The 21,725-nt window shown below is 36.1% G+C and overlaps 1 protein-coding gene across 1 annotated transcript in view; it reads left to right on the forward strand.

Moving 5' to 3' along the window:
- vwf (von Willebrand factor) overlaps positions 1 to 21,725 on the forward strand; it is a 227,436-nt gene that overhangs the window by 107,648 nt on the left and 98,063 nt on the right. The window contains exons 19-25 of the mRNA XM_028808181.2: positions 3,980 to 4,083; positions 6,132 to 6,270; positions 7,190 to 7,324; positions 16,408 to 16,554; positions 17,952 to 18,092; positions 19,940 to 20,038; positions 21,534 to 21,690. Of these exons, the coding sequence (XP_028664014.2) occupies positions 3,980 to 4,083; positions 6,132 to 6,270; positions 7,190 to 7,324; positions 16,408 to 16,554; positions 17,952 to 18,092; positions 19,940 to 20,038; positions 21,534 to 21,690 (922 nt within the window). The remainder of the gene's footprint in view (positions 1 to 3,979; positions 4,084 to 6,131; positions 6,271 to 7,189; positions 7,325 to 16,407; positions 16,555 to 17,951; positions 18,093 to 19,939; positions 20,039 to 21,533; positions 21,691 to 21,725) is intronic.

Consider the following 21,725-nt stretch of genomic DNA (forward strand, 5'->3'; position numbering starts at 1 on the left):
CTTCCCCACATATATAGAGAAGCGCGAGCCGGTTAAGGGGGAGAAGAAGTAAAAGAGAGGAGAGGAGAGGAGAGGAGAGGAGAGAGAACGGAGGTTGCAGGAGGAGGCAGGAATCCGCAGCAGTAGGAAGTCGGTGCAGGAGAGCGAGCAAGTGCAGGCTCGCGTGTAGCTGAACAGGCGAGCTAAACAGCTGAAGCAGGACGGTGTAGAGAAGGTCAGCTGCATTAAGTGTATCGCCTGTTGCAGAGCCCGCATGGGAGAAGCAGGTGAGACGCTAACAGAGAAGAAGCACCGGGGATTGTCATCTGTTTTTTGAAGACTGCTTCCTGTTGACGTTTTAACCTCGTGTTAAAGGATTGTTATTCTTATGTACTTTAAACCTCCACTTCACAACTGTTTTAAGGATTATTTATTTAAAGATTTATTGAATGTTCTACTGCACTTTGGACACCTGTTTTGATTCTTTTAATAATCAGTTATATTATTTACCAGTGTTATTTATTAAAGGTAGACTACAGTATATATAATTTATCAGTGTTATTTGTTAGGAAAATTGATTTTTATGTTAATATATTTGGGATGCGGAACGGATTAACTAGATTTCCATTATTTTCAATGGGGACGTTTGTTCTAGATACGAGAAATTCGCTATACAAGCTCAGTGCTGGAACGAATTAAACTCGTATTTAGAGGTTCCACTGTACATATATATATATATATACATATACACATCCACATATATATACATATATATATACACATATCAACATATATATACACATACATATACACACATACATACACACACACATATACACATATACATATACACATACATACATACACATACATATATATATACACACGTACATACATACATACACACATATATATATGTTACGGCCAAAACCCGAAGTTCAGCCAGTTCCCGAATTGACCGGCCATTTTGCATTTTGGCCGCGAGGTGTGGCCAAAGTCCGAAATACTAGAAATGACCAGCATATATGCTACTTTGGCCAGCCATTTCGCGAAGTGGCGAGAACTCCCTGGTCAAAATCTGATGTGCTGATGTAAGACTGTCCGCTCAAGGTGCGAAGATGCTTAAAAATTTTCAGATGCAGATTCAGAAGTGAGTTTTCCATTCTGCACAAGAAACTGCTCAAGGCGGGTCTTGTTCAGCAAAGCAAATGCCACTTGAGACGGCCTTCCCCTCGCCCAAACACTAACCTTAAGGTCAATAAAATAGGTCCCTGATGTTAAGTCACTATTTTATTGCTAAAATGATAACAGAAATGTGAAATCTACTTATATACCTGATCTTAATTATTGTGAAACAACCAAGTGGCGTCCGCTTTCTGAACATGAGCCGCCAAGGCTACACTCAACGCAACTGCACTACTAAGTGCGCAACAAATCGCTGCTCATGCCTTTTTCCTTCCGACTTTGGCCGATCGCCCCATGCCATTTCGCAAACTGGCTGGCCAAATCCCGAAAATCGAGGAAAAGATCGGACATTGGCCGGTCAATTTACAACGACATTGGCCATTTCCCGCTTTGGCCAATTTCGAGTTTGGCCGTAACATATATATATATATATACACATACAGACACATATATATACATATACATATTTACTTATCTACATATATATATATATATATACATATCTACATATATATATACACATATATATATATATATACATATCTACATATATATATACACATATATATACATATCTACATATATATATATATATATATATATATATATATATATATATATATATATATATATATATATATATATATATATATATATAGACATACATATATACATACATACATTCACACACATATATATATATATATATATATATATATATATATATATATATATATATATATATATATATATATATATATATATATACATAGCTACATATATATATATCCAAATCTGCGCGCTTCGCAGCGGCGAAGTACTGCTTTTAAATTTTTATTAAGAAGAAAAGAAAACCTTTTTAAATTGAGGGAAAATATACCAATAACAATTTGTTAAGGGTCTGTTTTTTTGTGAAGTTGCCTTTACACAGCCTCTCCGCTGTTTTATAAACGAACGCCATATAAGGCCATCCTTTCTCCTTGCTTAGCAGTTCTGTAATGTTTTATTGTTCGTTTGTTACAATTGTTATAGTTATTGTGTAGCTATTTGAGACTCACTTTTCTGTTCAGGTACCCATTTCCTTTATGCAATCCGCGGATTCTCCGCTATTTTTTGTTCGTTTATTACGATTATAGTTATTTATTGATTCCCTTCTTTAGCTGACTGCCTGCTCATATAAGGCGCTCTGCTGTTTTTTTGTGAAGCAGCCTTTACACAGGTTCTCCGCTGTTTTATAAACGAACGCCATATAAGGTCATCCTTTTTCCTTGCTTCGCCAAGGAAGCAGCCTTTTTATTTAATCCACGGGTTCTCTGCTGTTTTATTGTTCGTTTATTACGATTGTTATAGTTCTCTTTGTATACCACGTTGTCAGTTCAGCACTCCGGTTGTAATATGACCAAGCCGTGCAAGCTTACTGTTGAGAATGCAACGTATAGTTGTACAGGAGAAAAGCAATCTTGTCTCAAATCAACGACAACCTTTTGTAGGTTTATGAACTTAATTTAAGCTTTAAGTGTACACGGTGCTTTGTTTCCGAAGTACCTGCACTCATGAAAATGTCTGTATGCGTCAGTCGCTTCATATTCTTTTCCTACATTATCAATTGTGTAATGTGTTTTTTTGAACAGGTGTGATTCATCGAAGTGATCACTCGTGCTGCGTTCAGTCAGTTCACTTGAGCCGCTCTGTTGTGTGATGTTGCGATGTCCATGGCTTTATTTAATGTTAGCTAAGACCCGGCACTTAAAAGTTTCTCGCTACAGCAATTTTAACTCTGTTACAAAGTGATCCAAAGTCTCGTTTATACCTCGCGTCTTCTCATTAAACTTGTATGTCGTGAATATGGTATTGCAAACGGCAGCGGGAGCGTTTCTATAAACTTAATTTAAACGTACGGTTAACACCGTGCTTTGTTTCCGCAGTAGCTGCACTTTTGAATATGCTTGTATGCGTCACTCGCTCGCTTCTTATTGTTTCGCTGCCTTCTCAATTGTGTAATGAATGTTTTCTTCTATGCTCTTTGGGGCTCTTCCTTGTTTTCTACGTACTGCGTTCACAGTCAGTTCATGTGATTACGTGTGAGGCGTGATGACGCAATACGCAACTCCGCCTCCCACGGCCATCGAGCTGCAGTCTATTACAGTATATGGACAAAAAAGCGGTTCCAGTTATGACCGTTACGTGTAGAATTTCAAAATGAAACCTGCCTAACTTTTGTAAGTAAGCTGTAAGGAATGAGCCTGCCAAATTTCAGCCTTCCACCTACACGGGAAGTTGGACAATTAGTGATGAGTGAGTCAGTGAGTGAGTGAGTGAGTGAGTGAGTGAGTGAGTGAGTGAGGGCTTTGCCTTTTATTAGTATAGATAACCATCCATCCATCTATTTTCCAACCCGCTGAATCTGAACACAGGGTCACGGGGGTCTGCTGGAGCCAATCCCAGCCAACACAGAGCGCAAGGCAGGAACCAATCCCAGGCAGGGTGCCAACCCACCGCAGGACACACATACACACACCAAGCACACTCTAGGGCCAATTTAGAATCGCTAATCCACCTAACCTGCATGTCTTTAGACTGTGGGAGGAAACCAGAGCACCTGGAGGAAACCCACGCAAACACGGGGAGAACATGCAAACTCCACACAGGGAGGACCTGGGAAGCAAACCTGGGTCTTCCTACTGCGAGGCAGCAGCGCTAACACTGCGCCACCGTGCCACCCTATGAAGAAATAACTTTCTCTTAAATAGATCCTGAACTTATCCTTAAAATCTTTTATATTGTGTTTTATTTGCAATTGATTACTTTTTTGCAGGTTAGACATAAAAACCGGTGTATTTCACCAGAGTCCTGCCCTTGTTTTTACAATGGCAAAGAATACCTTACTGGCTCATCTGTCACCATGGACTGCAACACTTGGTAAATTATTTTTAAAATATTCAGTTAATTACTTGACTTAGCATTAGGTTGCTTTTTCCATGCATCCCATCTCTGTTTTATTAATTTCTGAAGATACTTATTTTAAATTTTAATTATAGAATGATTTTCCCATGCTAAAAATGCTTAACAAATATGCAAATTTATACAAATGAAAAGGAGACAAAGAAAAAAAAACAAGTCCAATAAATAACACACGACAGTGACTAATAACACCAAATTAAATAAATAAAGCAAAAATCTGCTTTAGCCAAAGAAAACAAAAAATAAAATAAAATACACAATGCTAGAAGATACAACAGTTTAATGAGAAGGTGGATTGAGGAAGTTTAAACAGAGATTATAGAGATTTAATTACCCTTTAATAGGAGTTCATAGACTCAACAGATGAAAGATCAAAGATCAAACAGCTTTGTGGAGGTCATTCCAAAGTCTAAATGCAATAGGGAACCTAAAAGGCAGTTAAAGAGAAATATGGAGGAAAAGACAAAAAATGTCCAAAAGAAATTCTTTCAGTATTTTAATACCGGTAGTAAAAGGATAGTCAATGAGGAGGTGAAGTATATCAGATACACTAAGGGAGAGATAAAATATGCAGACAGTTAAATGGCAATAAACTTGAATTTGTTGATTTTGTTTACATGTGAAGAAGTTCATAACCTTGCATCAGTAACATAAGCTACTAAGAAGGTAAGAACTGATTTGGAAATTGTAGTGGGAAAAGTACTGCTTAGATTAAATAGGCTGAAATCTAACAAATCACCAGGACCAGATAACATTTATCCTAGACTGCTTAAGAAGGTTAAATGAGTGCATATATAAACAGATTTTTTTCAAAAGTCACTGCACAGTGGGGAAATTTTTAAGGATTGAAAACAGCTGAATTATATTATTCCATTAAATATAAAGAGGGATCAGGTGATTGATCCAGGACAGAAGTGGTAGTTTTTTATTCTACAAATGGTCATATAAGGAAGAAAATTAAATTATATTATTATGTTTATTAATCATAAAGTCGAAGCAAGAGAAGACTATTTTGTTCATATTGTTCTACCAAAATAATAAAAATTTAGTTCCATTCATTTACGGTACTTTGTTGTAGGGAGTCTCTCAGTCTCTTACTGTCAGCTCACATCTCCTTCAGGATGTCTATAAACTGGAATTATACACAAATGAATGTAAAATCAGTCTGGGTTCTCCACTAAAAATTTACCTCAATTAACCTTTACTTTATTCAAAAAGAACTGTTTTATTAGGCATGAATTTATCATTTTATATTTCTCTTTATTTTGTGGTTTTAAATATTGATTCAATACACACTTATCTAGCAACAAAAGCAAACCTAAAACACTTCAACTGTTTATTTCATTGTAGTATTCTGCTTTTTTCAGCACTTGTCTCAATGGAATTAAAAATGAGAACTACCAAAGTAAAAATTTTGACAATGTGATGTGGTGTGTAGTGTCCTTTGCAGCTTTACAATTCTTATAATCTATTAGCTGCTTTAAATATTAATTTTATTACTTAAATATAATGATGTACTTGTAACTACTCAATGTGAAACTAAACAAATTGTTGCCTTCATTACATAAATTAACATATTCTTGCCTGGGAAACACTTACTGATTATTAATATCGTTTAAGACTTCAGCGATGTTTGCTAGATTCCCTTTCCTCCACAGTTTTCTTTACATTATGGGCTATTTGTTGTTTATGTCCTTACACCTTTCAAGAAAATAAACCTTTCTATGCAGCAAAATTAAGTGCACAGGAATATCCTTCAGAGGTGGTCCATGGTCCAGAAGGATGCACTATATTTGGTATAACCTTTAAGAGTATTACGGTGTTATGGACTGAAGATTTAATTTTAGAGAAGAAGGTAGAGTTAATAGTTACATGTTGTTTATAATGTTTAAAGAGTCATAATAGAATATAGTAGTTCAATGCTATACAAGCAATGTTTACAGTATGATTACTCACTTTCATACAGATTTTCAAGGTTAATATTCTTTTTTTTCCCATTTCTAAAGTGTATGCCGCAACAGGAAGTGGGTCTGCACAGAGAAAATCTGTGATGGCACCTGCAAAGTCATTGGAGAAGCAAATTATCTCACTTTTGATGGCCTGAAATACATCTTCCCTGGACTTTGTCAGTATGTTTTGGTGCAGGTAAGAATGTAAATCATTTACTTTTGGTGGCAATCCAAAACTTGTATCATTGAGTACCCAAATAAATAGATAAGAAAAAAAACCTAGATATTTCATTTTGTATTATGTGTATGTGTATTATGATCTGATAATTATGATGTGTGAAATTTGTATTGTTGTTGGCATATTGATTTGGCAAAATTTTACACTGGATGCCCTTCCTGACGTAACCCTCTCCATAGATGTTCAGGCAGGGTGGAATGGGTGGAGAAGAGTGTCAGGAGTGATTTGTGACAGATGGATATCAGCAAAAGTGAAAGGGAAAGTCTACAGGACGGTAGTGAGACCATCTATGTTATATGGGTTGGAGACGGTGGCACTGACCAGAAAGCAGGAGACAGAGCTGGAGGTGGCAGAGTTAAACATGCTAAGATTTGCATTGGGTGTGACGAGGATGGACAGGATTAGAAATGAGTACATTAGAGGGTCAGCTCAAATTGGACGATTGGGAAACAAAGTCAGAGAGGCGAGATTGCGTTAGTTTGGACATGTGCAGAGGAGAGATGCTGAGTTTATTGGGAGAAGGATGCTAAGAATAGAGCTGCCAGGTAAGAGGAAAAGAGGAAGGCCTAAGCGAAGGTTTATGGATGTGGTGAGAGAGGACATTCAAGTGATGGATGTGAGAGAACAAGATGCAGAGGACAGAAAGATATGGAAGAAGAGGATTCGCTGTGGCAACCCCAAATGAGAGCAGCCGAAAGAAAAAGAAAGAAAGAATTATGATGTGTGAAAGCTGGGGTTCTGTGCTACTAGAAACTAAATGTTTATACATTATAAGTTTAATAGAAATTGATAACATTGTATTATTTCTTAATTTTAACAAGTAATATGGATTGTAACAGTCTCTGGGGCAATATAGGTGTTAATTTTGATTTTACAGGATTATTGTAATGGAGGTGAAGGAACCTTTCGCATTCTGGTAGAGAACAGTGGATGTGGTGTTCCAGGGCAGAAGTGTTCCAAATATATTACCATTCTTTATGAGGGTGGAGTCATAGAAATGCTGAATGGAATGGTAAGCATTTCAATCACTGGGATATTAGTATTTGTCTTTATGTAATTTCAAAAATGCAGTGGCATATACTGTATTTCGAATTATATCTGTTTCTTCTATGCTATTAAATCATTGTAGTCAGTTATGGTAACATATACACTACCTGGTTTATTCAGCTAGGCTGAGGGAGACATCAGTGTTTGCAGATTTATAATGCAATGAGAACCAATTTCTTTGTTTAAGCAAGTCTTTTTTGCCATTTTTTGGCAATTGTGTAATTTCAGGCTTGACAAAGTCATTCTTCTGTGACATTCCATCTATTCATTGTATTAATTTTCAGACTAACATGTTAAGTTTCTGCTGTTATTTTTATCTTAAATTATCTTAAATTTTTATCTTAAATTAAATATCAATTTTTACAATAATTCATGAATAGCTACTTAGCTGTATTTAGTTTAATCCACATAAAAGAACAAGCTTTAAGAATATTGCAAGTATTGTAAGACCTTTTAAAAGTATTGTTGATAGAGTATAATGAATATAATTTCATTAGTTAGAAATGTAGATCTATTAAACCCAATCTTACTAAATGCAAAAAATAGCAGCAAAGGGACACTTAGGAGTCATTCAGAACCTTTTAGGCCGAGTCTAGAAACTGAGGTTATAAGAAGTGTAAGTGAGCAAATTTTACAAGAGTTAGTCCACCATGCAGACAAGTAACTGTGGAAACCAGTGATTAACTGTGGCCATTATGTAAAACTACAATAGTCCCCAATCATTTTCTATATTTATTAAGTGTAAATACTTCATTACAACATATCCAAAGCTCACACAGCATCTTCATATGCTGCTTTACTTCCCAATGACAAATAAATTACATTTTCTTTGGGGCCCATGCATATGGTGGTGGAAGGAAAAGAATATGGGGAAAGCCTCATGAATCCATGGATCAAGAATCAGGAAGGTGGTGCCAGTATAATAGAATGTATTTTATAGTCACATACTGGGCTTCATAACACAAGCACAGAAAGATTTGAATTTGGCAGAATATCTAAACATTATTACAAAGTGAATTCCTTCATGATAGCAATATACTCAACAATTAATTGGTTCATTTGGCAGATATTACCTTATTGTACAAAATTTGAAAAATTACCTCCTTCATCTGAGTCCATTTGTACATTTATGAAATGAAATGGAACAATTTATTGGAGTAGTGCTAATCTCAAACAAGTATGTGACATACAAAAGTCTCAGCTGTCTGAATTTTTTATTTTAGTTTCCACCTTACTTGACAATGAGAAACAGACTTAAGATTCAATGTCTATTTATTTGCATCTTTCAAAAGTACTTCATTTTTACTGTAATAAATGAGATAACCTTTTTTTTTTTTACATATTTTTATGTCCGCATATTTAAAAACGGATATAGATTTTCGTCAAGTGTCAGTCTTTTCCCCTCTCCTATTAATGACTGTCACATACAGAATTTGAAGGTGAAGAAAATATCTGGGGTGGGGACTAGAGGGCACCTCTATTTTTTAGATTGGATTATCCTTTTGGCTTCAATAATCTGTGATCTTTATCACTCATTGGAATAGTCTAGACCCAAGTATGACAGGTCTGAGATGAAAATTGGGACATACAAGAAAAAAGTCATATTTCTTTCTCTGAAATTAAAATGTTCCTCCTACAGCTAAGGGTTGTGCAGCTGCTCCAAGTGAAGCAAGATACAAACCTTCAGACCTTGCTTCAGAGATGAAAATGGAGGTGATCTCAGTATAATAGTAATAATGTTAAAAGCATTGTACTAGACTATACTAGTGAAGTTGTAGCCAAATACATTGACAAATCTTTGTGTTTTCCAATCACTATTACATTTCTGTACTCACACTTTGCCTACCCAACTCTGGGTAGAGACCAAAAGATCAACCTTGTGTGTACAAATGACTGAACTGAGGCTTCTATGTGAGGTTGCCTAGCTCACTCTCTCTGATTTTTGAGGCAATCAGTAAATCCAAAGGAGCTCTGAGTAAAAAAGGCTGAGAGGTGCCATTTGAGTTCATTTCCATGAGAGCAATATAGTTTAAAGATTCTGCTGGTGAGTCATGTGAAAAGGATGTACACTGCAAAGTTGTTCAAAGCTCTCAACTTACATTGCCTGTACAGAAGCAAGGTTGTAAGTAATATAAGTTAGGTCTGCAGGATTCATGTTTGTTGTAAAAATATGCCAAGGACAAAAGGCATTTTGAAAGATTTAAGAGAAACAAGTATTGCTACTTGCCTGTCTGTAACGTTCAAACAGACAAACAAAATCCATCATACTGTACGCTGAACAGGAATATTTATGAAAGAAGAACATTCATGTTCTCTATTTTCCCAGGTATATGTGTCTCAGCATATTCACTCAATAAATCCAAGAACTCAAAACGCAAATCCAGAAATATGAAAGTCTCCATGAAAGTCCTAAATGTGACCATTCATGACTTGACCATCAAAAAAGTGACTGAACCAGTTTTGTTGTTGTAACAGTTGGGGAAAGAAATGAATTTCAATTAATGAGCAAAGTTTATAAATATGGAAAGGGTCAAATAAAAAAACCTTCACTTTCTCTCTGTGGAGGTCTGGGCAGGTGATTGGATATTTTTCAGTAAATAACCTAAACACAGTTGCTTAAATAAGCAAAATAATAAATTTTTTCATACTACAATGGAAGCAGACCCCTTCACTTTCTGTACACTTTATTGTGATGTAGATTTTTAAATGGTTAATTTGTCAAAAGGTCCTGAATGCTTATATGAATGAGAAATTTCAGTTTTTGATTGTAAAAAAATTTGCAAACCTTTCTGAAAATGCATTTTCAATTTATCATTACGTGTTGTTGAATGTAGATTGATGCGAAAGATGACAAATTTATCCATTTAGATTTAAATCTACAACACAATAAAGTGTGCAGAAGGTGAAGGGGTCTGCATACTTTTTGAATCCACTATGTGTATTTATACAATTAATTTGTAAAAGAAGTGCTAATGTTTGTAATGCACTGTGTGCTCGAATGAAAAATTAAATGCATTTTATTTTACATGCATTACAAAATATATTCCAATAGATAGTGCATTGCAAATGTTAATGCTGAATAAATCCAAAAGAGAGCAACTTTCAGATAGGCAGAAATCAGCTTATCTACCTTAGTAAAAGGACAAGTGTCCTCTGTGTGCGTCTGTGTATCTTTGTGTCCATCTGGTTACTTGTGCTAGGAAGAACAATTTTAAAATAGGCAAAACATCTAGAAGAAGAGTAAAAAATCAAAAATGATAATAAAAATACCAAATGATTGTCTAAAAATAAAAAACTGATTATCAGCCTATCCTGATATCCAAAATTGTATAATAATAACAGCAGTGTGGTAGGAATTTTTGTGCACCCACTTGGGTCATATGAACATGGCTTATAGCTTTGTGTGGTGGAAAATGGATGGGTGACTGAAAACTTTGCATAGTGGGTAATCGATAATTGAAAATAATGATAAATCACATATGTAAGAAAACCAAAGCCCAGACACAACTAGGCTGGAGTCACTAAACAAAAGCAATGCGGTAGTAACCACCGCTGCATTTTTCCAGCAAACACTTGGCCTATAAGAGTGGTCAGTTTGACAAGCATTTCCAAGAGGAAGCAACAAAACAGGCAACTCTATATAAAGAGGAAAAGATGGCCGTGAGGGAAAGGGATCGGGTACGTATTATAACACCAGATCAAATGGACAACTCGTGTCTTATATATAAACATCTACGCGTGGAAGTGTGTGTGTGTATCTGGCTGGCACGGAAGTGCGAAGCTACAGGATGAAGCTCAAAGAATGTGACCGCCAAAGTGAAACCTCCAAGGAGAGAGAAACTCTTTAGCCACTGATAGATAGCGGAGGCCAGCACGTCGGCAAAACAAAACTGTCGAGGAAAGAGAACCTCATTTAGCCGCTAATGTACAACCGATGTGATTGATTGATTGAAGTACCAGAATCCATGGTTTCTAGGAGCCCGGGCTTTTTACAGCACAGGCTTATACAGCTAGTAGTTTGTTTGTGTAGGTTTCAACCAATCTTAGACAGATGGTGATAAATATCTCAATATTGGTAGCAGGTGGGTGTGAGTGCCACTTCTTTCCAATGAAAACATCAAGGACAGCCTGAAATTCTGCAGGAAGTACAAGGAATCCTCCTTCCAGCTGTTTGGGACATCTGGAAAATTGATTGTCTGTAGAATGAAAAGATCAGGCCTACCATGAGTCCTGTGTTGTGCCAACAGTGAAGCATCCTGAGACAATCCATATGTAGGGTTGCTTGTCATCCAAGGAAGTGGGCCCACTCACAATTCTGCCCAAGAACACTGCCAAAAATAAAGAGTGATATCAAAACTTTCTCCAAGAATAACTTCTTTGAGCAATTCAGGCGCAATTTGGTGGTGATCTGTGTGTTTTTAAGCATGATGGAGCACCATGTCACAAGGCAAAAGTGATAATGAAGTGGATCAGAGATTATAACATTGGAAGTTTAGATCTGCGGCCAGGAAACACCCATTGAAAACTTGTGGTCAATTCTGAAAAAGCAGGTGGGCAAGCAGTAGCCCACAAATTATTATCAGCTCCAAATTCTAAAATGGCAAAAATAGATCACATTTAGTCAGAATTTGGCCCAGAATCTGATATCCAGCATGCCAGAGCAAATTGCAGAAGCTATGAAGAAGAAGGGTCAACACTCTAAATAGTGACTCAACATAAATTTGATGTAGTTGCCAACGAAAGTGTTAGACACTTATAAAATGTTTATAATTGCTCTTCAGTATACCACAGAAACATGTAAAAAATAATCTGAAAAAGATGAAACTGACAAGTTTTCAGCAAAAACTTTTGACCGCTACCGTACATAAATCTAATCTGACTTGCTTTCTTTCTCTTTTCAGCATAAACTAGGCACAATCTTATGAATTATATTTCCAGTTTTTTTTTATTTCTTGTTCTTAAATTCACATTAAAAAGTACACAATACTCTAGCCAAAAATTTGAAACAGACAATTCAAAACCCATACCTCAAAGTTATTGGAATCCTAGAAAAATTCATTAGGAGAACTGTGCTAAAAATTGATGAGGGAAAATTACGATAAATTGACACACACGTCTTGACACCAAAGCCCTGATGCGACTAGGCTGGAGTTGCTAGGCTGCATTTTCCCAGCAAAACACTTTGACTATAAGAGTGGTGAACTCTTACAGGTTGATAAAAGGGTTGATGAACTATCTAATGTAGGGCAGTCCTCTCCTAGACCTGGACTCTGTATATGCTGGAAGGGTGCAGAAGAGGGCTAAATGTATAGCTGCGGATCTCACCCATCCGGGAAATGGACTGTTTGTACCATTGCCTTCGGGAAAGCGGTACAGAAACATAAAAACACATACCAGCAGACTGAAAGACAGCTTTTTCCCTAGAGCTGTGAAGTCCATCTTCCCCTGCTGATACACACACATACATCTACATCTACCCCTAACCTGCCCCCCTGTAGACATGCACATGCACTTTCCCTCGTAATCAAACACACACACTGGTATTCCTCCCCTGCAGACCCACGCACACAGATCACTGGTCTCTGCAGGCGTACTACCTCAGGAAAAGTCTGGACTTGATGATGTTTTATTGCTGCTGTCTTTTATACTTATTATGTTTATTTTATTATTTATTGTGTATTGTGTATTTTAAGTATTCTGCCTTGAAGCCGAGTCCTACCAACAATCTATCTATCTATCTATCTATCTATCTATCTATCTATCTATCTATCTATCTATCTATCTATCTATCTATCTATCTATCTATCTATCTATCTATCTATCTATCTATCTATCTATCTATCTATCTAGGGAAGGGTGGGCTTGGTTGGGCCCAGGCCCACCCTGACTGGCCATAGGTCAGCCAATCAGTTCATTGTATGAAATTTTCCTTTAATTTTGTAATTGATTGGGTATTTATTACTTTATTGTTCCTTCAGTTTCAAATTAGTATGTTAAATCCCATTGGTTTACTGGATTCTCAATAAATAAATAAATGAATAAATAAATATGGCAGTGCCACGGTGTATGTGTAATCCGATTAGTTATAGTCCTTAGACAGTTAACAGAATCTTAAGTTGCGTGAATATTTTCGAAGAACACCAAGAGATAGTTTCTTATTTTGAAGGTTTATTTCTGACATAGTGAAACAAATGGAAATATCAAGGTTTTTCAAAAAGTCTTGTTTAGAAGAAGATGAATGTCCAGGCACAAATGAAACACACAATATGAAACAGTGTGCGATTGAGAAAATGAATGAGAGTTTCCAGTGTTTAAGAAAATGACTGCAGCAAACATTTCAATCATATCTTCATCTGCGGAGACTCTGGCATTAGGGGCTTTGACAGAAACACCCAAAGAGATTTGTCAACCATTGACGAACCAGCCCTCAACCTCAACCCAATACTAACAGCTACGATAAAAACAAAAGGCTCAATATTTCTCTGCAAAATGGTAGGAACAATTCAGATGGATTGAATACAGCATAGCAAAAGATGCAGTGTTCTGCAAAGGAACAACATTTGATTGCCTTGATAATTTTTGCTCAACTTTTGCATGGTCCTAATAATTCAGTTTTGTGAATTTATCACAATATTAATAGATGTATTTTTTGGAAAACTGCTCTTATATATCCCACTAAAATCTAGAACGCCCTTTTTTACCCTATGATCTATTTCTGGTTATGTTCCTGATGTAGGCACTGAGAATTTGCCATGGTCACTAAATACCTCCATTCCATTTCATTAAAAAAATCACTTACATTTGACAAAATCAAGCACAAGGTGAAAAAGAAAAAATCTTGAAAACCTGGCTGATTTTAATTGGACGGTGCACTTAATAACATTTATTTATTTAGCACATTTTTACACCAAAGTGTAGCTTAAAATGCTATAAAGGAAGTAAAAAAATAATATTACACAGAAAAAAATAAGTAGAAAATGTAAATAATGAATGAATAAATAAATAAATTGCAAATAAGCAAATGCATAATAGAAATAGAAGAATCATTAAGCATGGCTTAAACTCAGTATTTAAGTCTCTAATAGTTTTAATGGTATATGATGGAGTCTGATGCTGTGACCAGATATAGCCAAGGACAGGATGAAAACAAAAACTCCAGCAGGTGAAATACTGGAGAAAATAAATTTCCTGGATTCCTAGGCCTAAAGACCATTCAGCCACTATTGGATATTCTACAGAGCATGAATGTGATAAAGCAAGTCATTATTGTTATGATACACTCTTCTTGAAGATTACATACAGTGGTTATGGTCAAAAGTTGGAGTACAGCCATCTGTTGACTTATTTGGCAGGTCCATTTGGAACCGGATGTTTGGCCATATGTCATATTGGGAATATGTTGGCCACGAGTGTATTGGCCGTTGCAGCTGAGGTTCTGTGGAACTGGTGTGGTTCACCAGTACTCTTAATTTAACTGTATGGAGTAGACAAAAACAATCCTCAGGCTTTTCCATCTGTATGCCATGTCCATGTAAGGCAGCATTTTTCAACTATTAAGTGGGTCAAGTAATGCCGTTATTGGTTGCAAGTGGGTTGTGGTGAGTCACCTAAGCAGTCAACAATGCAATGCAATATGTTTCCCTATTTCTAAGTGAGCTTGTGTTACCATTAGGGAGACACCCTCCCTGCTCTTGCAATCATGGTTATTTGATCAAAGGATCATTTTACAATTGCTGCTAGTGGGTCGTCAATGAATTTACAAAGGCTAAATTGGATCATGGGACTGTAAAGGCTGAGAAACTCTGGTGTAAGGGAAGGTAGTGTTGACTGAATTCATAAGAACTAGCCACATGGAGCAGCACCAATCAAAACAAATCTTAAAGGGCCCTCCCAGTGTCAGAAAACATATGAGACCCTGTGAAATAATAATAATAGTAATGATGAAAGATGTATTACTATTTACAAGGCATTCTTAACTTTTTGATGGAAGAAAAAAAACAAGAAAGCAAACATTCTGTACAGATCCAAAACAACGTGAAGCACAACTGTAAAAAAAATGCATCGGCAACCTCTGTCCTGAAGATTGGGGCTTTTTTTCTACTTATTGCTAGTTTGTGGCCATTTGTTGGATGTAGCATCAGTACAGGAAGGCAGACAGCTGAGAAGCTGCTACCTCTGCGGCTCCACCACCACTTTTCTCATTACTTTCATGCAGAGTGTATCTTTCTATGGCTGGTAGCATTGCTGCACAGTAGGTGATAAACAAAAGGCGTACAACGTTTGCAGTCTCTAAGACTGGTTTTGGCAATTTCTAACATTATTATCCTTACTGTTCTCCTATGGCCCTAGGACATAAATATGAATTTCTTCAACTCAGACAGCCATAAATTGGTGCATGAGTGCATTCACATTCCTTCCAGCATCAAAACACAGCTGCACATTATTTTGATCAGATAGTCTTGGCACAAAATACCACCACAGAAAACAATGAGTGATTATGAAGTTAAGGTAAATCTGTTTTGGACAATAAGTTTAACTCACTATATTGAGGATGCTGAGGTTCAAAAATATAACACTGAATACTATTTCTTTAAAAACTGCCGCAATAGTCTATTTTTTTATCTGCTGACTTTTCATGATCCATTCAATCGATGGAGTTGGGTTTAATAGTTGAAAAAAATACTCAGATATCCCTAATTTTTATTTATAATTTTAGAAATGTTCAGCATATGTCACTGCGTACTGCTTTCCTGTATTTATTAATGCATATCTTCAGAATTTATGAATGGGTTGTTAATTTAGTTTCCCTGATTTTCATACAGTCTTTACTAATGGAAGGTTTCTTAACAGTTTTTTCAAGACTTGCAGTGTTGGCTGTGGCCCTCTGAACTTAGCAATAAAACCTTCTGCCTTACTGTTTACATTGGTGTAATTCCGTAATTGTTGTGGATTATTTATGCTTTCTTAAGATCCATACTGACAATTCTGTAATTTTTCTACATTTTTTAGGTGCAGTTATGCCATTCATTTTATTTGTTATTTTATCAGGTTACAATGAAAAAACCTGTTAGTGACCAAACACAAATCGAGATAATAAAGTCTGGACTTTACTACATTATCCTTTTGGGTCAAGGATTATCTGTAATGTGGAACCTGGGCACTCGGGTTACAGTACAAATGCAAGGCCACTACAGGGTAAGTAATGTGCAGGAGTTAAGAGATTATCCATCCATCCATCCATTGTCCAACCCGCTGAATCCGAACACAGGGTCACGGGGGTCTGCTGGAGCCAATCCCAGCCAACACAGGGCACAAGGCAGGAAACAATCCTGGGCAGGGTGCCAACCCACCGCAGAGTTAAGAGATTATTCAGTAGGATATGTCAATTTTGACCTGAATTGTTAATTTAAAAAAATAATGAAAAATTTTGTACTACTGTACTTGAGGGATTGTGTTGTAACCATATCTGCTTTTGAACATCTGGTAGAGAAGAAAATGTACAACTAAGAACATTAACTTTGTGGGTGCTTATAGCATAATTTTCCTACATTTATAATACTCAAAAGAGGTTATGTAAGTGTTAGAAATTGAGACTATATTTCCTTTAGTGTTATAAAGGCATTTTTATGAATGAAAAGACTACATTTTAATATCATGCTCTGACCTTTTCCTTCAATAAAAGGAACCTGCAGTCTTGGATACATGAAAGTTTTAATTACACCTATATATATTAATCCATCCATTTTTAAACTCCCTTAACTATAGTAAGTGCTAAAGGATACTTTGACATGTTTGTTTGCAATAAAATGTTAGCATTGCTAAATGATTCCTTTAATCAAAAGTGAAATAAGTTGTACAAAATGCCAGAAGTGTCTGAAAACAGTGCAGGTATGAGGAATTTGTGTTTGTAAACAGCAAGTTAGAATGTAGAATCAAATATTTCATAAAAAAATGAAAATTTTCAGAACCTTCCTCATTTATGTAGCTGGAATGTTATATTCATATTAATATTTTGAAATAATAATCCATATTTTTCACATAAGAAGCACATGGGGCTATATGACCAAAATTAGTTAATAAAGTTAGTTTTATCCTTTTTTTGAAGATTGTAACACATGTTAGTTAAAGACAATTGTAAGAAATTTGAATAAAGTTGTTTGACTGATAGTATACTTGCAGTATCTTGAAAAAAAACACACAAATACAATTACCAAAAATACAGCTGTTTGAGTATTTGCAACAGATTGGAAGTATAGTTACTATTTCTTATGAGAGATGTTAGGGTTATAGGTTACTGTGTCTCATTAGGTCTGTTTCACCATTAGGGCAAAATAGAGACACAGGGGCTACTGCTGTAGGAGAAACAGTTTGAATATTGGCTCAGTCACTCTCAATGGGCAGTTTGTACTTTCTTGGCATGTCTGCATGATTGTTTTTGTTAGTAGTTCACTTTTCCTTACACATTTAGAAAAGTGTTATTGTTAGAGAAAATTATACTTATAATTTGGAATAGAAAAAAACAGTATGGAAAATTCAGGATGATTGGATTTCAACCATTATTTATAATTTATGTTTTGTATGCTTTTGTTAAGAATAAAGTATGTGGTCTATGTGGCAATTTTGATGGAATCCAGAACAATGACCTATTGAGCAGCAATAATCAACTGGAAGTTGAACCTGTAGATTTTGGCAACTCCTGGAAAGTCAGCCCTCACTGTGCAGATGCGATTCAGGTAAATAAGCCTCATTTTATTATTTTCTATTCATTTTTACTGCAGTATTACTTATGTAAGCTACCCTGAGAAATTAATAGATCATATCAAATTTTTATCTTTAAAAATAGTTGCAGTTTTGGTATTCCTACTGTGTGAAAGTTTATGGTAATGCAGTTGTAAAGTCATTTCCCATACAACAGATAATACCAAACACACACCATTTTATTTTTCACTTTCCATAGTGAACATTATTGCAGAACTCCTCAAAGATACTTAACATTTTTACAGTAGGTGTACTGATTGATGAAATTAACAAAACAACTTTATCAGAGGTAAACAATTAAGTCAATGGAAACTGATTTTGCAGCCCTATGATGTAATATCCAAGTTCTAAATCTTTAGCCAGTCCCTTAGACTGCCAGGTAGTGGTGTGCTTCAGGACTGGGATCCCATGGGATCATAGGATGCCACATGAAAGCTGCAGGCACTGGACCTTTTTACTCTCATATAAAATGGACAATCATAATTTAGTTTACTGGACTGATGTGTTATGAGAAATCACCTATAATCTATATTAATAAAATCATAATGGGGTCTGTCTGTCTTTTGAATTTGTTTATTTTGTTAGATATTATCTCTCTACTTTCATCATGAATAAGGGTTCAATAGAGGGAACAAAACAAAGACCAGCAGATTTTAATCTCATTGTACATGTGTATAGTGACAATAAAAAAGGCATTCTATTTGCCTAGCTTATGTGCTGATCAATGATTAAATTATTTAACAAGCCACCCACTTTATTAGTGAGGGATTCAACATCTATTTGTAAAACCACAGTAAACCAGGGAATGAAGCAGTAGTGTTCATGGTTTCAACCAACTAAGTAATTACCACAATTATGGAATTCAATCATACACAAAATGAACAAATTCTTGACTAATGAGGGCAGAGAAAGTGATAGTTATCAGAAAGGCTGTGTAGATTTTGAATAGGATAGTTGTATTTCAGCTTGTATTAAAAACATAAATATTCGTTATCTTACCTTATCCCATTATACAAATATACCTGGGTAACACAGGGTACTTCAGCTAGTCCCCCTCAATGAAAGGGTAAGTGTCTGTATGTTCATCCCAGGCCAGTGCCTCTGTCATTCCAACAGACAGAGCATCACAAACATTAACACGGCTTTTATGAACCTCATACCAAATGACATATAACAGAAATATATGCATTGCATGGTGCCCTTATTTCAGCCCTCCTTAGATGGGTAGTGCTAGTACTCTATAAGCTCCATCAAAAAATCTTTTTTTGAAAATGACCAGAAACCATTGTATTATGCAAATTCTGTTTTTATATATTAAAATTCCAAATGTAATTCTGTTATTATTATACACATTTTTTGAGAGACAGATACGCAAATCAAATTCAAAAAATGGTGCCACTAGATGTACAAAGGATACGCTCAGACATTTGGACCTGGTTTTCACTTTTATAGATATCTGTGGAAATGGGCAGGCATGTTAAAGTTATCTCTGGAAATGGACAGAAGTGGTCAGAGTGTCTGTGGGATGAGCATAGGTAGGATATAAAAAACAACCCTCTGCTTTGAGGTTTCTACCACATTATACTCTCAAATTGGAGAAGAAGAAGATCCAAAAGCATGCTGTACTAGTTCAAAATAAGGTTATGCTGCCCGTTCTTGCTGCCTGATTTTTGAATGAAGGCCCACAAATACTGTAATTTTTTCCATACTTAACCCATTTTCAAATGGCAGAAATTAACCTTTTGGAAAAATGATTTGCTGATTTGCTTTATGTTTAGTTTTTTTAATTACTATTTATGTATTGTTTTTTTTTGCTCTTCAGCTTCCCTCCCAGTGCAATGACAACATTGCAAAGCTTGTTTCAGTGGAGCAGTCCTGCAGTGTGTTAAGCAGTGAACTCTTTAAAGAATGCAACAGAGTGGTATGGGCTTAAAATTAATATATATGTACAGATTACATGGTTACTTTTTATATTTTTGAATTATATAATTGTATTTTTTCAATAAAATAGAAATACAGAACATTTTTCTTGTTTAATGGAAATAAACCATTTTTTTATTGAAAATTTAAATATCAGGCTGTAGAGAAGCTTTTCATCAGCTTTCTTCAATTGTGTGCTCCTGGAAAGTCTTCTGTTTATCTGTCATATGAATATCAAACAAAATTTTATGTGACAAATTGTACAGTTTCATTATCAGCTGTGTTTTCTTCTGTTAAAATGCTAAAATAGTGGCAAGCATTATATTGCCTAATTCCAACTGTGACAGTCCAGGTCAGCTCCACACTCCCTGCTGGTTTCAGGGAGCCTCTTGAACCTGGAAGCCATTGATAGTTGTAAACTGAGATGTGCTGGGCAAATGACGGCACACACAATCAAAAGGTGTGGGTGCAAAAGTGCCATGTACTTTTATTAAAACCAATCAAAAGGATTAAAGAAGTGCTGTGTAAAAACAGATTTTCAATAAATAAATAAATAATCCAATAAAAGCAAAGTGAAATGTGGAGGTTAAAACGTTCAGTAAATAATCCACTACAAACGAGATTAAAATCCAAGCAGGTTCTTCTTCTAAAAACAGACATCTGCTTCAATGCCTCTTTCTAAAATCTGGCATCTCCTCATCTTATCCTATTAGGACCTTGCATCTTGAGGACATGTCAGTTGACAAGTGCAATTATCCAATTAATTCCAGGTTTGAGGGTTGTACTGTCAGTCCGTAGGGACTCCACGCAAAACCCACTCATGTCTCCCTCAGCCAGTCTGTCAGTGTCAACACAGAGATGCTGCAGAATTAGACCCCTTCTACACCAATTTGTTGCACGAAGAAGTGCTGCTTCTCCAGCCCCACACTTGAGCATAGGACTGCCACTCCCTTCCTTGGGACATACTCCCGACCACCTGCCTCCACCCTTTATGACATGGGTTCCTCACCATCCTGCCTCTTTCTCCACTCATAACCTTGTTTGTTTTTCTCATTTCTCACCTCTTCATTTTTGATCTGATCCATGTTCTTTTTTTGCCCTTTGATCTTCACTCTCCCATGCAGTCTGCCTATATACTGCCCGATTGGGTGCAAGTGTTGTCCCCTACCTACTTCAAGGTGTTAATGAGGCACCTGACTAAGCTGCTTGCATTTGCATGTGAATGCATAACCAGCAAAACACCCACTCGATGCCGGAATGCACACACCCGCCTCCAATCAGAGCCTGCACGCTCTGGGCCCAGATTAATTAAAACTGCACTTTGCCACTGACCATATATCACACCCTCTATAAAAAAAGTCTTCAGACATTATCTTAGAAAAATATATGAAAAGCTTTCACATGAGCAGCCCCTTGCACTGCTTCCTGTTTGAACTTTTTTTTTTTTTAACAAAAATGTGAACATTCAGCACTGCTGCATACCTGTTTCAATTTAGGTGGACCCTGAACCATACTGGGAGATATGCACTTTTGATACCTGTTCCTGCCAGTCCATTGGAGACTGTGTTTGCTTTTGTGATGCAATAGCAGCCTACGCCCAAGAATGTGCTGAAAGAGGAGTTGTTGTGCACTGGAGATCCAATGACCTCTGCCGTACGTATAATTTTAGATGTACTATATACAGTCCT

This window comes from Erpetoichthys calabaricus, chromosome 1 (genome assembly GCF_900747795.2).
Source record: "Erpetoichthys calabaricus chromosome 1, fErpCal1.3, whole genome shotgun sequence".
Lineage (NCBI taxonomy): Eukaryota > Metazoa > Chordata > Cladistia > Polypteriformes > Polypteridae > Erpetoichthys > Erpetoichthys calabaricus.